The sequence below is a fragment of the Vigna angularis genome, chromosome 7 (genome assembly GCF_016808095.1).
Source record: "Vigna angularis cultivar LongXiaoDou No.4 chromosome 7, ASM1680809v1, whole genome shotgun sequence".
In the NCBI taxonomy this organism is placed as follows: Eukaryota; Viridiplantae; Streptophyta; class Magnoliopsida; order Fabales; family Fabaceae; genus Vigna; species Vigna angularis.
The window spans coordinates 29,314,569-29,329,107 of NC_068976.1; the positions used below are offsets into that span (position 1 = coordinate 29,314,569).

General features: G+C 33.6%; 2 protein-coding genes across 2 annotated transcripts; one reads left to right on the forward strand and one right to left on the reverse strand.

Annotated features, from left to right (window-relative positions):
• The first annotated feature begins 3,454 nt into the window (after positions 1-3,454).
• Positions 3,455-5,695, forward strand: LOC108337116 (aspartyl protease family protein At5g10770). The gene is made up of 2 exons (XM_017573574.2): positions 3,455-3,791; positions 4,120-5,695. Exons 1-2 carry the CDS (start codon positions 3,626-3,628, stop codon positions 5,385-5,387), a joined length of 1,434 nt encoding a protein of 477 aa, XP_017429063.1. The 5' UTR covers positions 3,455-3,625; the 3' UTR covers positions 5,388-5,695.
• Positions 5,696-7,482: 1,787 nt separating this feature from the next.
• Positions 7,483-10,864, reverse strand: LOC108337160 (cell division control protein 2 homolog C). The gene is made up of 5 exons (XM_017573626.2): positions 10,714-10,864; positions 9,968-10,622; positions 8,806-8,875; positions 8,530-8,668; positions 7,483-7,852 (listed from the first exon to the last, which is right to left on the reverse strand). The coding sequence occupies exons 2-5, from the start codon at positions 10,608-10,610 to the stop codon at positions 7,760-7,762; spliced, it is 945 nt and encodes a 314-aa protein (XP_017429115.1). The 5' UTR covers positions 10,611-10,622; positions 10,714-10,864; the 3' UTR covers positions 7,483-7,759.
• Between the last annotated feature and the right edge of the window lie 3,675 nt (positions 10,865-14,539).

The window sequence follows — 14,539 nt, forward strand, 5'->3', positions numbered from 1 at the left end:
TTACCATATATAAAAGAAAAAGAAAAAAAAAACAAAGATATTGGTTTATGTTGTTCCAATGGGTCACATCTGAAAGTCTTCCGACTCTTTATATCTTAAGTAGATGGTGATGGAAGTCCAAAGTAAGAAGAATATATGGTTGCATATATACTTGAATTTGCATTTTTCTTATGCTTTTTCCTCAATCAAAGAACTCGATAACTTTAATTACACAAGAACACTAAGGAGATATGTTTATGAGATGGAACTTGATATTTTAATCACTTTTTTAACAATTTTTTTATAATAAACTATATGTAACCATTTTATTGGTATATATATTTGAAGCAACCAACCACAAGCTATCAAGTAAATTGTTATAAAAAAGTTATAAAAAAATTGTTAAAAGTATATTTATGTATAAAACAAAAAAATTAAAGAAAAAGAAAAAAATATTTTTAATGAAAAGGAAGAAGACCCTTTGGCAAGAGACAAAGGTAGGTGAAAGGCAAATGTACCACATATATGTACACTATTATTACAAAGTGAGCAAAGATGGATTGAGTTGGTTATTTGACTTTGGTTATCTTTTATGATGTATGAAAGTATAGTATAATTAATTTAATAGTGATTCTTTTGTTTACATAAAAATAAAGTAAGAAAACATGTTTTTGTAGTTGAAAGAGATTGATCATAAAGTGTATAGCCAAATAATAATAATACTTACTCAAAGCTTACCAAATTGGATTAAAGAATTAGCCACCATTACCTAACTCAAAAGGACATTAGACCTACATAGGGAACCATGATCTATCTAAATAAATATGGATATGTGATAGATCTATCACAAGAATAATGTTTCAATCCTTCTTTCACCCATTGTTTATAAAGGAAATGGGAAAAGACAAAAGTAATTTGTATTATTTTGTATAGTAAAGGAAAGTAAATATAACTTAATATACTATGAATCAATCTCATCTATCTAAAAAAATCGTCAATTTAATAAGGGGTAAAATATCACAATTGGATAATAAAATATTAACACGATTAAAATGATAGGTATTTTAAAATGAAAAGTTAGAAGTTCAATTTGAACTAATTAATTTCAAAAATGATAAGATCTATTACACTATTTTTTTTCCACTTGTTTTTCTTTTTAATATTTTTAACTTTGCTTATCTTTTCTATGTATTTCTCTTAAAATTTTGATACCTTATAATTTATTTTCTCTGGATGGAATGTAGTTAAATAAACACAAACACCAACAGGTTCTGGCATCACCCTTTATAGAAACACCCAATTCTCACACAAACAACAACCATTTTCTTGCAGCAAGGATTTTGTCTCCACATTTAAGCACCATCAACGATATAAGTTTTAATACATCTATTCCCCAATCACAAACGGAAACATTATTTACTTATAATATTTAATTATTTTAATATTAATTTTTTTTAATATAAATAGTATAATTATAAATAAGTTTCATTATTTTAAAATATAAAATTTTTAAAAAAAAATTATTTTTTTTAGAGTTTCTTACTTTTTTTTAAGGATATCTAAGCTATACATCGAATAAAAATAAAAAATTTAAACACCGTATAAAAAGAAAAATTCATAAATACATTTTCTTTAAGTTTTTGGATTAAAAATAATGTTAATTTGTTATATAAATTTGGATTCATATCTTATTATTATGGTTGAATCTCCCTCTAAATACTCATATGGAATCAGAGTGAAAAGATCCATAATCTTCTAGTTTTTAAAAAAGAGTTTTCCATTAGTCATTTTCGTAACAGTTAAAACATAAGCATCAATTACAATTCAAATGTCTCCTTCTCCCTTCCATGGCAGCAATTTTTGATTACATGTCTGATTGATACTATATAAGTTGTGACCATTTAACTACATAATTGGACTAAAAGATGTTAACAAAACTACATTACTTGAATAATATTGCCACCTATTCACTTTGGATTTAAGGCAATTCAAGAGTCTTATATTCCCTCCCTTGATAGCAACTTTAGATTGCAAATTCTGGTTTACATGATTATCACCAATACTTACAGTTTTCACTACACTCATTATCACCACTATATATGCTAAACACTGTACATGTACTGGTATAAATCAGTAGAAAAATAAAGCATACTACTAAACAACTAACTAGTTATGCCATACTTCAATTACAGATCCAAGGAGTGCAACTTTTCTAACACTACTACAACACTTTTGCTGGGAGTTTCCATCTTTTTTTCGTTGCTGAATCTTAAAGACATGGCCTGCACCTGCTCCAATAACCAATCATATCTGTTGTGTACTATAGATAAAAGGCTGTCAAAAAAACACTTATAGCAGAAAAAATATAATGTTTTTGCATCTAAAATATATCATATTAGATAAATAAAACTTTAAACATGTACATATTGATTAGTTCTTGGAATAGTAATATGAAAATTCTATGCGTATACACTAATTTCTATTATCAACTTCTTGTGTATGTGGAACAAAAGTTTTAGAAGAAAAACTCTGAAATGACACTGCATTTTTCAATGTGAAACACAAAGCCTCTCCTTATATCAATGTTAAAAGACCAACTTTCATTTCAGACAGGAAACACTACCCTTTTTCAAAAAATTAAACTTTCTGTTACTAATACTATCTGTAAGCAATTTGACCAAGTCAATTATATCTATCTATTTATGAATGTGTGTGTATATATATATATATATATATATATATATATATATATATATATATATGTGTGTGTGTGTATGTATATTGGTACAAAAAGTGCCACAGGGTATTTTATAGGAAAATAAGAGAACCGTGCTAGAGAAATGTAAAGGTAGCAATATTAAATTGTTTTTGTTGGAATGCAGAAAACTGGAAAATTAATCTATGTCTCGGAAAAACAAAATATAAGAGGTCAATTTTTACCATAAAATCCATAAGAAATGACACTAAGTTGATTGCTTTGAAGTGGAACTGCTTCATGTATCGTTTTCTGAAGACTGATTACAGTGTACGTTTTCAGTTTTCTCGTAGAAAAAGAATAAAGCCAGCTAGTAGACATTGGAACATGTCATGTCTTGCAGATTCAACAAAGACATATCAGTAAGAGACATTGCACAGGACGTACTAAGGCCATGTTTGAATAACTTTTATGAACAAAAACTTGTTACAGAAAAGAAGAAACTAAGTTGAGGTTTTTGATGAAGTAAAGTTCTTAAATTAGAAAAGTTTTACTTACAAGTTGTGTGATTTGAGGTAACCTTGAAGGGCAGCTGGTCTTATCCAAAAGGGCTTCTTAAGAGGCCAATAAGATGATTGAAAATCCAAAGTCCCTCGACCCACTTCACCACCCACCAAACAGAACACTAGTTTTCTTTTTTGATTATCTGCACGTGAAACCCCAATAATTCCTCATGCACAAGTGGGGTCTAAAAGCCACCACTTCCTCTTTTGTTCTCATGCCAAAATACACCACTCACAAATCACATTTTCCTCCATTAGGCCTTCAACTTCAACACACACACACACTCTCTCTCTCTCAATGTTTCTTCTCCCTTGCTTCCCTTAAACTTTTTCAACATTCTTTCCAAGTTTATCTTTCTTTACCATTCCCCACCATCATCCCTCATCAATGGCTATGGCAACACCAATGTTGCCATTCTTTCTTTCCCTTCTTTCTCTCTGCATCATCAATGCAAACGAAGTCTGTTCTTTGGAAGAGAAGAAGATGTTCAACGTGCAAATGTTCCAGAAGAAACAGCAACATGGTAACCAGGGTTGTCTCCTTCCTGAATCAAGTGAGTTTAGTGGGAATGAGAAGTTCATAGGTTTTGTTTTTCTGAGCTTTATGTCATGTTTCACTTTGGATCTAATAATAACACTTAACGAAAACTACCAATCTTTTTTACTGTTAGAATCTAAGTAAAAGAGAAAAGAGAAACTATCATTGGTCTCTCCCTTTCTCTGTCAAGTTTGGTCTTAAAGAGGTTTACCACCTTTGACAAAGCATACCTTGACTTTAACATCACTTTGGATTTATATTATATCATACTTTCTGTTGATAAAGTTTAAGCCTTTTTGTTATATCAGTTCAGAAATGAAACCCCTTCTAATATGAATTCTCAGGGCGGGAGAAAGGTTCTATTGTGCTGGAAACGAAGGACACAGGCCACTGCTCAAAGAAGAAAATTGATTGGAACAGAAGGCTTCAGAAGCAGTTAATATTAGATGATCTTCGAGTTCGTTCAATGCAAAACAGGATAAGAAAACTAGTCTCAAGCAAAAAGATAGAAGCTTCACAAACCCAAATTCCATTAGCTTCTGGTATAAACTTGCAAACCTTAAACTACATTGTGACAATGGGATTGGGAAGCATGAACATGACTGTGATAATTGACACCGGAAGCGACTTGACATGGGTCCAATGTCAGCCTTGCGTGTCATGTTACAATCAACAAGGACCAATGTTCAAACCTTCTACTTCCTCTTCCTACCAATCAGTTTCTTGCAATTCATCAACATGCCTGTCTCTTCAAACTGCCACAGGAAACACAGGAGCATGTGGAAGTAATACATCAACTTGCAACTATGTGGTTAACTATGGTGATGGATCATACACTAATGGAGAGCTAGGTGTTGAAAAACTTAGCATTGGAGGTGTTTCAGTGAGTGATTTTGTGTTTGGTTGTGGTAGGAACAACAAAGGTCTATTTGGAGGAGTCTCTGGCCTTATGGGGTTGGGAAGAAGTTACCTATCATTGGTTTCTCAAACCAATGCCACATTTGGAGGAGTTTTCTCATACTGTTTACCAACTATAGAAGAAGGTTCATCTGGGTCATTAGTTTTGGGCAATGAATCTTCACTTTTCAAGAATGTAACTCCCATCAGTTACACCAGAATGCTTCCAAATCCACAGCTTACCAACTTCTACATTCTCAATCTCACTGGCATAGAGATTGGTGGAGTGGCTTTGCAGGTTCCAAGCTTTGGAAGTTATGGGGTTTTGATTGATTCTGGCACAGTGATCACAAGACTGCCCCCATCAGTGTACAAGGCTTTGAAGGCAGAGTTCTTGAAACAGTTCACTGGCTTCCCTTCAGCACCAGGGTTTTCAATTTTGGATACCTGTTTCAATCTCACAGGGTATGATGAAGTGAGCACACCTACTATAAATCTTCATTTTGAGGACAATGCTGAGCTGAAGGTGGATGAAACTGGCACATTCTATGTGGTAAAAGAGGATGCTTCACAAGTTTGCTTTGCCATTGCAAGTCTTTCTGATGAATATGACACAGCTATTATTGGAAATTATCAGCAAAGAAACCAAAGGGTAATCTATGATACCAAACAATCCAGAGTGGGATTTGCTGGGGAACAATGCAGTTTCTCTTGAATAGGGAAATTTGATACCATAATAGATGTTATTATGAAGGATGCAATTCCTCAATGCAGACTTGAGCATTAGCCTCAGCATAACCTCTTTCTTTCTTAACTATATTTTCGTATAAACAAACAATCACTAGCATCAAGAGTGACATTTATGAGGGTTTACAATGATATATGATCATTGTATTTTAAACTTTAATTTATGAAACAAAGGAAAGTTTGAATTGTAAATGCATTCGTACATTCCCTTGGTATAAAGGATATTGTAATGCAGCACTTCATCGGGAAATGAAGCCTTGTCTCCTTTGATCATTAGATTGGTTAGAGTTCTCAAAACAAACAATGTTGTTCCAAATTAGACTGGTAAGAAGCTCTTCATTCTTCACCAAATCAGTGATTCCAAACTGGTGTTTTAGTGAAAGGAATTTTTGTTTTTTTAGGAATCTCGATCCTAAAACAAAATTCTTGGAAAGTTTTGTAAAATATTGATAATTATTACGTAATGTATAAAGAATATTAGATCTCTTTAGATATCCATGACTGCTTCCAAAAATTATTAAACACTGGTTTTTACAGCATGTTTTTGTAGAAAATCTGACTTGCTTAACTTTAAGATTCTTAAGAAGCAACGAACTACTAAAGATTAAAAAAATAATTAGAAATAAATTGATGGTTTCACAACTTATTGGAAAACAGCTTTTTCTAAAAGTTTTAACGTTTTCATAATAAACAAATAACTTTCTTTTAAAATACCCAAAAAAAAAATTCTTTTATTGAACAAATAACACTTTTGTTTTGCTTGTATGAAGACGTTCCCAATTTCCCTTTGTAAATATATTACCAAATTTCCAACTTACGTAGTTACCAGAAATAGTTTATAAATACGGGTGATTTTGAATAATATATTACCAATCAAACACCATTACTTATACATATTATAATCATAACAAATTTATTATTCTAATACTAAATATTAAAATTTATTTAAAAACTATTAACTTTTTTAAGTATAAAACCCTTACAGTCTGTTTTGGTTAGGAAAAGAGAAATAAAAGATGAAAATATAAACAAAATAGATGAGCATAAAATAAATTAAAAAAACAACTACTTAAATGAAAAAAAAAATGGAAAGAGACAGCAAGATGTAAAATAAATAAAAAGTGGGCTAAAAACATCAATTTCTCTTTATATGTACCCTACTAAATATACCCACTTAATTTTGCCAACCATTTTTCATCCCCAACCTTCAAACCAAGAATTCCATTGAACATGAATAATGCCATAAATATTCTTTCTATTTTGTCTCAATTATAGAACAGTATTTAACTATCCAAGTAAAAGTACGTACAATAAAAAAAAAAGGAATATATCCATTATTTTTCCTACGCCAAAAGAACATATATAATCGCACTAACGTTTGAAATCACAAATTGTTGATTTTATGACAACCTTGTTCTTATATTAACATTTGCCCTTAACATGATTTTATTTTAATATTTTTGTGCATAAAAAGTAAAAAAAAAAAACATCAGATCTATTACTGCGATTATTTAATTAGATTTTTTTATATAATAAAACTAAAATAAATTTTAATAAGAGATTCAAGTGAGGTATCGACAATGATATTTAAAAGCAGGGCAAGTAGACCATAAAATATTTGCGTTGACGTTCATTACCTAACCTTTAATTATGGTTTTCCATGTGGAAACTGGCAACTTCATAGCACGACAATCGCAATAAAACAATAACAACCGATTTTATATTCTAAACACTAACGTCTTTAAATAATTTATAAAATTAGGACACCGTACCAAGTAACCTCTGAAATATTCGACAGTTTAGTTTCTAACTAAATCTTATTGTTGTGCTAAAATATAATTTGAGGATTTTCTTAAAAATTTTAAAAACTACGCAACATAATTTGTCTTGGGAGCTAAATAATAAACTTTTTGACTTCAGGAACCATTTGAAGTTCAAGAATGAAACGAATGGTTATTCTTTCATAAACACACGTATACGAGTATAGTCATGGTGTATTCCTTTCAATTTCAACAAAAAATACAACCAACCCTAAAACGATTAGACATTAAGCACTGGGATAGTTAATACCACAATAATGGACTATCCTTTTCAATTTCGACAGAAACTACAACTTTTCAGGAGCATTAAGTTTTTTAAGGGTCCTACAAAGACTTTGGCAACCATGAACTGCCCTTAAGAGTGAACTGTTCATATATCACCAAGATGATGACGAAATATTACACACAAACTAAATTGGATATATATAAGCTCCATATGCCATGAATACTTTTCATCGACTGCTATATAATACTGAATGAAGGGAACTTTTGCACGGAAACTTTCGACATAGAGGCAAAACTAAAATTGAGACTTGTCGAGACTGTCAAAGTAGGGATGATCAAGTGCTGCCTTGGCAGATATTCTCTCAGAAGGGTTGTACTTGAGCATTTTCTGCAGATGAGAGAAAATATATTGTTCAAAAGGGGTTGTTATATATGTATACGTAGTGCGTAAAAAACTCAAGGTTAGCAACATATCACAGCTGGATCAGGTGATAGTATACAAGAAACTCCAATCAAGTGTATGATATATAACAAACTCCAGCCATGTGAGATAAGTTAAATTGACCACTCTAAAAATTAATTCAAATATACTTAATGCTTTTTTTAATAATTTTCTTGAACTCCTTCTATCCACTTTTATAGGACTAGAAACCGTGCCACCCAAAATTAAAATGGAATTATGCTATTTTAAGTATTAAGGCAACCTTAATTGGCTTCAAAATTTCTTTATAGGCACCTGATATACATGAGGAACCCACCCTGGTTTACAGCATTCTTTCCTATTGCACGTAAATTTTGTTTTTATCAATAGATACTACATCGAGATTACTTCATCACCAGGAAAAAGATACTTTGAGAAAAAAATGAAGCAGAGCACCTATGTCACAGTCTCAGACATATTTCGATTTTGTTCGGGTTGTTACGGAACAGAAAACACGTCAGAAGCATTTACGTGACTGGAAGTTATGTTGTACAAATATATACGTATATATTTATGTGAAGGACTGGATGGTTATGAATTCAGAAGCGTAGAGGATTCAAGAGAGGAAAAATACAAATACTAACCGACAACAGGTCCACTCCATCGGGTCCTAAGGTAGGTACATTCCTTGCCAAACTCTGAGGTTCCCACCGCGGGTACACATGCCAATCGCGCAGAGAAGTAACTCCTGGCCATTGCTCCTCCGTTGGAGTCCCCAACATCCTTGAGGGATCAATAATTAGTAAATAGCATAGTTGAATCAACAAACAAGGTATGAAAAGAAAAGACAGATAAAAAAAAGTGACTAGCTTCTAAGTTCTAATATTCCACTCAACTAAAAAATAAGTTTTCAGACATACTTGAATATGTGAATTAGCTGCTGGAACTCAGAATCCCCAGGAAAAAGCGCTTGCCTTTTCACCATTTCAGCTGCATAGAAAACATACAAACAAAAAAAATGTCGAGGAATTTAGAAAGGAGTGTTGGGATTTACATTAGATAATCCGGAATCATCGTATTGAAATACTAGTTAACATAATATTAAGCAACTAATAAACATGTTTGCTTCTGCATATTTTCGGATGTGAGTAATTGGAGTTCTAGTGTGAGTAAGTTTGTCTAAAAGTACCTCTCTAAGTTACATTAGCACGTTTTATTTTATATTTCTATTCCGTGAGTATACAATATGAAATTTCCATAAAAATATGAAAAGTTAGAGTCTAATGCACATTTAACTTCCATTTTCAATTCTTGTAGATTTTAGGAAATATTCCAGAGAATATTCAAATTTAACCAAACGCACTTGAAAAATACTCAATAAAAGGTTGTGTTTGTTTCAACTATCTAGAAAGATTCTCGTAAGAGTGAACATAGGAATGCAAAATTACTATGTTTGTTACAAGTATTGAAAATAAAAACATTCCAGAAATAATTGATGTCTTACTTCCCATTTCCATTATGAAGAATGAGTATCTGCATTCACATAAAATGAATGTTATTTTCTATAATAATTACCCTTTCCAACTTTTTCCTTTTGACATTTTTTTTTGTTTCCCATTTTTTTAATTAAATAAACTTAACATTTTTTAAAATACAAACAAACATGTTCACTAGAATAATACTTCCTCTCATAATATTAGCTATATCATTAGCATTGACAATTGATAATACAGTTTTAAATCCTACAGAGAAATTGCCTCTAACAATTTGAACCTATAATACTTCTGTAATAGTAGAATTTAAATCCAACTTAATTCAATAAAATGAAACTAACATCTAGTTATATGCTATAATTTGATCTATTTCTAGTTGTTATGGTCGATGGCGAGATCTTCAAATACAATTATTTACTAAAAAAAGTTTAGATAAAAACAACTCTAATTTAGCACACTACTTCAAAAGTCAGATTTTATTGACAAAAATCCAATTCAAAATCTCTTTTGCAAGCACTCATTCATCCAAACTCAAAACACAAACAAACTAGAATAAAGATAGTGAGAGAGGGAGTGGGTGTGGACTGACCAAAGATGCAGCCAACAGACCAAATATCAACTCCAGTGGAGTAATGCGTGGAGCCAAGGAGAACCTCGGGCGCTCTGTACCACAGAGTAACAATCTCATGCGTATAGCTCTTGAGAGGGACCGTGAAGGCACGCCCGAGGCCCAGATCAGCGATCTTGAGAATCCCCTTCTGCTGGTCGAGGAGAAGGTTCTGGGGCTTGAGATCGCGATGCAGGACTCCGTGGCTGTGACAGTGCGCCACGCCCTTGCATAGCTGGAAGAGAAAGCTCTGAACAAGTTGGGGAGGGAGTGGCCTAGGGTTAGGGCCCTTACGGTGGGAATCGATGAACTTCTTGAGGTCAGTGTCAAGGTACTCGAAAACGAGGTATAGGATGGGCTTGGTGAGTGGGTTGGCGGAGGCCTTCTGGGCTTTGGGGACCTTATCGACGTGTTCTACAGATAGGAGACGCACGATGTAAATGGATTGGGAGAGAAGTTGCAGAAGCGAAACCTCTCGGAGAGCCGTCGGAGGCACACCTTCTTCGTCCATTTCCAGACGCGTCTTCTTCAGCGCCACCACGTTGCCACTCGCTTTCTCTCGTGCCTTGTACACTTTCCCATACGTTCCTTCTCCCACCTTTTCAAGCTTCTCGTACTTCTCCATTTCGGTTACTCACTTCATCATCGATGGTGCATTTCATCAAATAGATAATCCACAGAATATGCAAAATGAAACTACGGAGACGAAACAGAGAGAGAGGACAAACCTGAGAGTGTTGTTGATGATGATAAGAGAGTGTAAGAGAGGCGCGGAGCCAGATTAGGTTAGATGATTGGGGAAAAGGCGAATTTGAATGTGAAACTGTGTAACGTAACGTTCCAGATCCAGTCTAAGAGGCGCCATTTTGATTTTCAAATATTTTTTCTTTTTTATTTTACTATATTTGTATCTTTCCATCAATATAATATAAAAAATTATAATCTTTTAAATGATAATTTTATATTTGTGTTTTAAAAATTAATTTTGATATTTTAAACATATTTTAAAAAATAAGTCAAATTTTGTGGCAACGCATTGCCATTGTGTGTGATAGCGCATAAATATGTGTACTGTATGAGTTGTGCTAACAGGAAGACTAGAAAATGCACTGCAGATTGCCTGCTCTGTAGTGTTTCTGTTTTTTCTCCACTCTTGTTCAGTACAAGGTACACACAGGTACCGACAAACTAAAAAAAAAAAATTAACTATAAAAGGAGAAATGTTTAAAATCACATGCCATTTAAAACCTTCCTAAATTCACATTTAAAATGCATTCTATTCTTTTTTTTTTCTTTTCTATAAAAGTTATATTATCTGTGTTTTAAAATAGAGCAAATTAAAATGAAAATTTGGTCCATGTCTTGATTTTAGAATTAGTTTCAAAACTAGTTTTCGAGGCCACCTAGAACCACCTAGAATAATAAATTTTAATTTTATTTTAAGGTTAAATATGTTTTTTTCTCTCAACTTTTTTTATGTGAAATTGAAATTTGTTTTTTACCAAAATTTTGATATATTTTAATTTTTAAACTTTAAAAATACATAAAAATATAGTACTTTTAATCTATTTACGTATGTGTACATTTATGTTAGATTTAAGTTATTTATACGGTTTAACATGTTCTCGTCAACCCCATGGAAGAAAAGGTAGGTCAGACCCATTAGCCTGTATTAACCTAGCATGTTTGGTCTGTCAGTCTGTTAGGTTGTAGAACAGGTTAGCCGCAAACTGACATGTTACATGTTTTAATGTGTAAAACAGGTTGGCCTGTTATGACCCTGTATTAATTTATTTATGTTATGTGGTTAATGTTCTCCTAAATTTAATAGAGAAAGAAACACAAACACCACAAAGAAAAAAAACAACACATCAATGAAACCAATAAAGCCACAACGAGGAACAAACTCAAAGAGGCTTAGAGTACCAAATATATAGTTTTACTTCAACAAAAACCATGGCAGACCACTTCCTTTTTCCCCTCCTAACTCTGTCAAATTGCAAACATAATAAAAACAACTCAAAAATCAGCACGTCACAAACCAAGGAAAAACGTGTGAACGACGAGTTGTGACCCAGGTTCGTTGTAACCTAATCGTTCATGCTTAGGGAAGAAGAATGTGAGGAGACAACGATCACACAGATTGGGGCCGCCACCACACCTGAAGACACCATTAGTGTCACATTGCCTTCACGATCGAACCCACTCTTGCTACTAGCCTAACCAAGGGAGGAAGTTGTAGTCGTCACTCCTCTTTCTCCATGGCCATTCAACCTTTTTTCTTCACTTCTTCTCTTTTTATTTGATTCATAATATTGTGATTTTTTATTCTTCTTCATTTTTATTTGAGATGTTGATTATATATAGGACTCTCTGTTGGGATCTATTGGCCTTGTTTGATTTTTTCGAGAGTAATTTTGTGTTTGAGAGAAGAGACTAGGTCTAGAATTTCGAGATGGTGGAATGGAGGGAAATAGTGAGTTGGAGGTGTTGAAAAAATATGGACTAGATAGGTTGGCATGTTAGTTTATTAGCCCATCACGAGACAAATTGTATTTTATAATGCTGCCAAAACAGGTCATCCGACCCAACCCGACTTGACCCACCAATAGTTGGCTACTTAGTGAGCCAATCAAACCCGGTTCACTAATTAGCGAGCCGAAAAAATTTGAACCCGACCCGACCCAACATGATTTTGTAGGTTAAACGGGTTGGCTCACTAAGTCACTTAATTTTTTCCAATTAAAAAAATAATAAAAATTTTCTAATTCAAACATAAATAAAAGGGGAGATCTTAAATTATATTTATGATCAATCAAACATAAAATTTCATTCACACAAATCACAAAATCTTCTCAACAAAATTTTTAGTAGCTTGATAACAATTCAAATTTGTTTTTGCATAAAAATTGAGTTACTAAGTATAAATTTGGAAATTTTTTATGTTGCCTAATTATTCCACACAAAAAAAATTACACACGAGTTTTCATTTCAATATTTTATAAAAGGCTTAATAGTTTATTTTGTCCCCAGTTTTGCTCAAGTTTGTCAATTAGGTCCAACCTTTGAAAAAAATGTCAAATGTGTCAACGAAGTCCCTTCCGTTAAATAGAAACAAACGAAGTTAAGGGATTGATGATATGGCAGATAACGTGTTATTTTGTAGGTATATTTATGTTGACGTGTTAGTGAATGGGTGCAGAGATGGAATTTAGGGGTGCACTTGGAATTTTTTGGGTCAGGCTCAAGCCCTAGTTTCTCTAGGGTTTCTCTTTTTATTTTTCGGAAACGAAGGTCTCTTCTCCACCTTCATTAGCGGCAGCTTTTCCCTCTGCATGACCAACGTCGTCATGCCTCCCTCTGGCCGGCCAAAACTGTCGCTAGCGACATGATCATTGCTAGAGACACCGCCAGCCACTACGGCGTTCCTCCCTCTGTGTGCGCTTGAGGTAGGCTCTGACACCGTGAAGCATCGTTAGTGACACTATTGCTCGCGCCTGTGTCGCTCGTCGCTGCAACGACACTGACTGATCTGGATGTCGGCGCCATCAACGATGCTCTCCCGCGCAAGTCATCGTTGCAACCAAGCCGGGGCAGTCGCTCCTCCTCACCGGCCAAAAGCGCCGCCGCGGACCACCATCTTAGTCCTCTCATGCGCAGAACCAGCCACCGTGACGATCATCAAGCTTGGCCAGAGATATTGTCACTGTCCTTTGCGACAGTTCAACCTTTTCGTTTTTCTCCTTTTGTGGGTGACAGAGGAGTTCAGCTACTTCTATTCGAAGCTAAAAATCACTGTTAAGGATTTCTCTTCTTCTTTTTTCGGTGTTTCTCTATTTTGGTTGGGTTTGAATTTGCAGGTGATTAATTATATGAGGATGATGGAGATTTTCTAAGGTATGAGTGAAGGGGGTGATACTGGGTGATGAATCTGAGTGTTACTGGAGTGATGAATGAGGTTGATGAATTTGTTTGTGATGATGTTGTTGAGAGCAAGAATGAGTACTTTTTTTTGGTATAGAAAATGAAAGAAGATGAAATTATGGAAGAATCAAGACCATGGTGCGTGAAGGGTGAATTACTTTCCACGTCAGCCTCTAATTCACTAATACATGAGCACAAATACACCTACAAAATAACATATTAACATTGTTTTCTGCCATATCATCAATTCCTTAACTATGTTTGTTTCTATTTAATATAAGGGACTTTGTTGATGCAAAATTTACAAAGTGATGACGCATTTAACACTTTTTTCAAAGGTTGGACCTAATTGACAAATTTGAGCAAAACAAAATAAGCTATTAAGCCTTTATAAAATGACTAACCCAACAAAAAGTACTTATTAGAAAAATTAGGTGGATTGGTGAGTCAACCCTGCTCACCCCGAGTCCAACTCGGATGAATCGGGTTTTTAGTGAGTCAGGTTCAAAATTAGCCTGTAGTGAAATTTCAAAAAAAATTTCAATCCAACTCGGTCTAAAACCGTGGTAGGTCAATTTGACTCATGAATTCCAACCCATTTTGACAGAACTAGTATTTTATGACCCATAA

Bases quoted from the DNA above. Each gene is read 5' to 3' on its own strand.
- LOC108337160 (XM_017573626.2), bottom strand. From the start codon at position 10,610: ATGGAGAAGTACGAGAAGCTTGAAAAGGTGGGAGAAGGAACGTATGGG. The intron at 8,876-9,967 runs GTCAGTCCACAC...TTTTCTATGCAG, and splicing joins GTCTGTTGGCTGCATCTTTG to CTGAAATGGTGAAAAGGCAA. The intron at 8,669-8,805 runs GTATGTCTGAAA...TGATCCCTCAAG, and splicing joins CAGCTAATTCACATATTCAA to GATGTTGGGGACTCCAACGG.
- LOC108337116 (XM_017573574.2), top strand. From the start codon at position 3,626: ATGGCTATGGCAACACCAATGTTGCCATTCTTTCTTTCCCTTCTTTCT. The intron at 3,792-4,119 runs GTGAGTTTAGTG...ATGAATTCTCAG, and splicing joins TTGTCTCCTTCCTGAATCAA to GGCGGGAGAAAGGTTCTATT.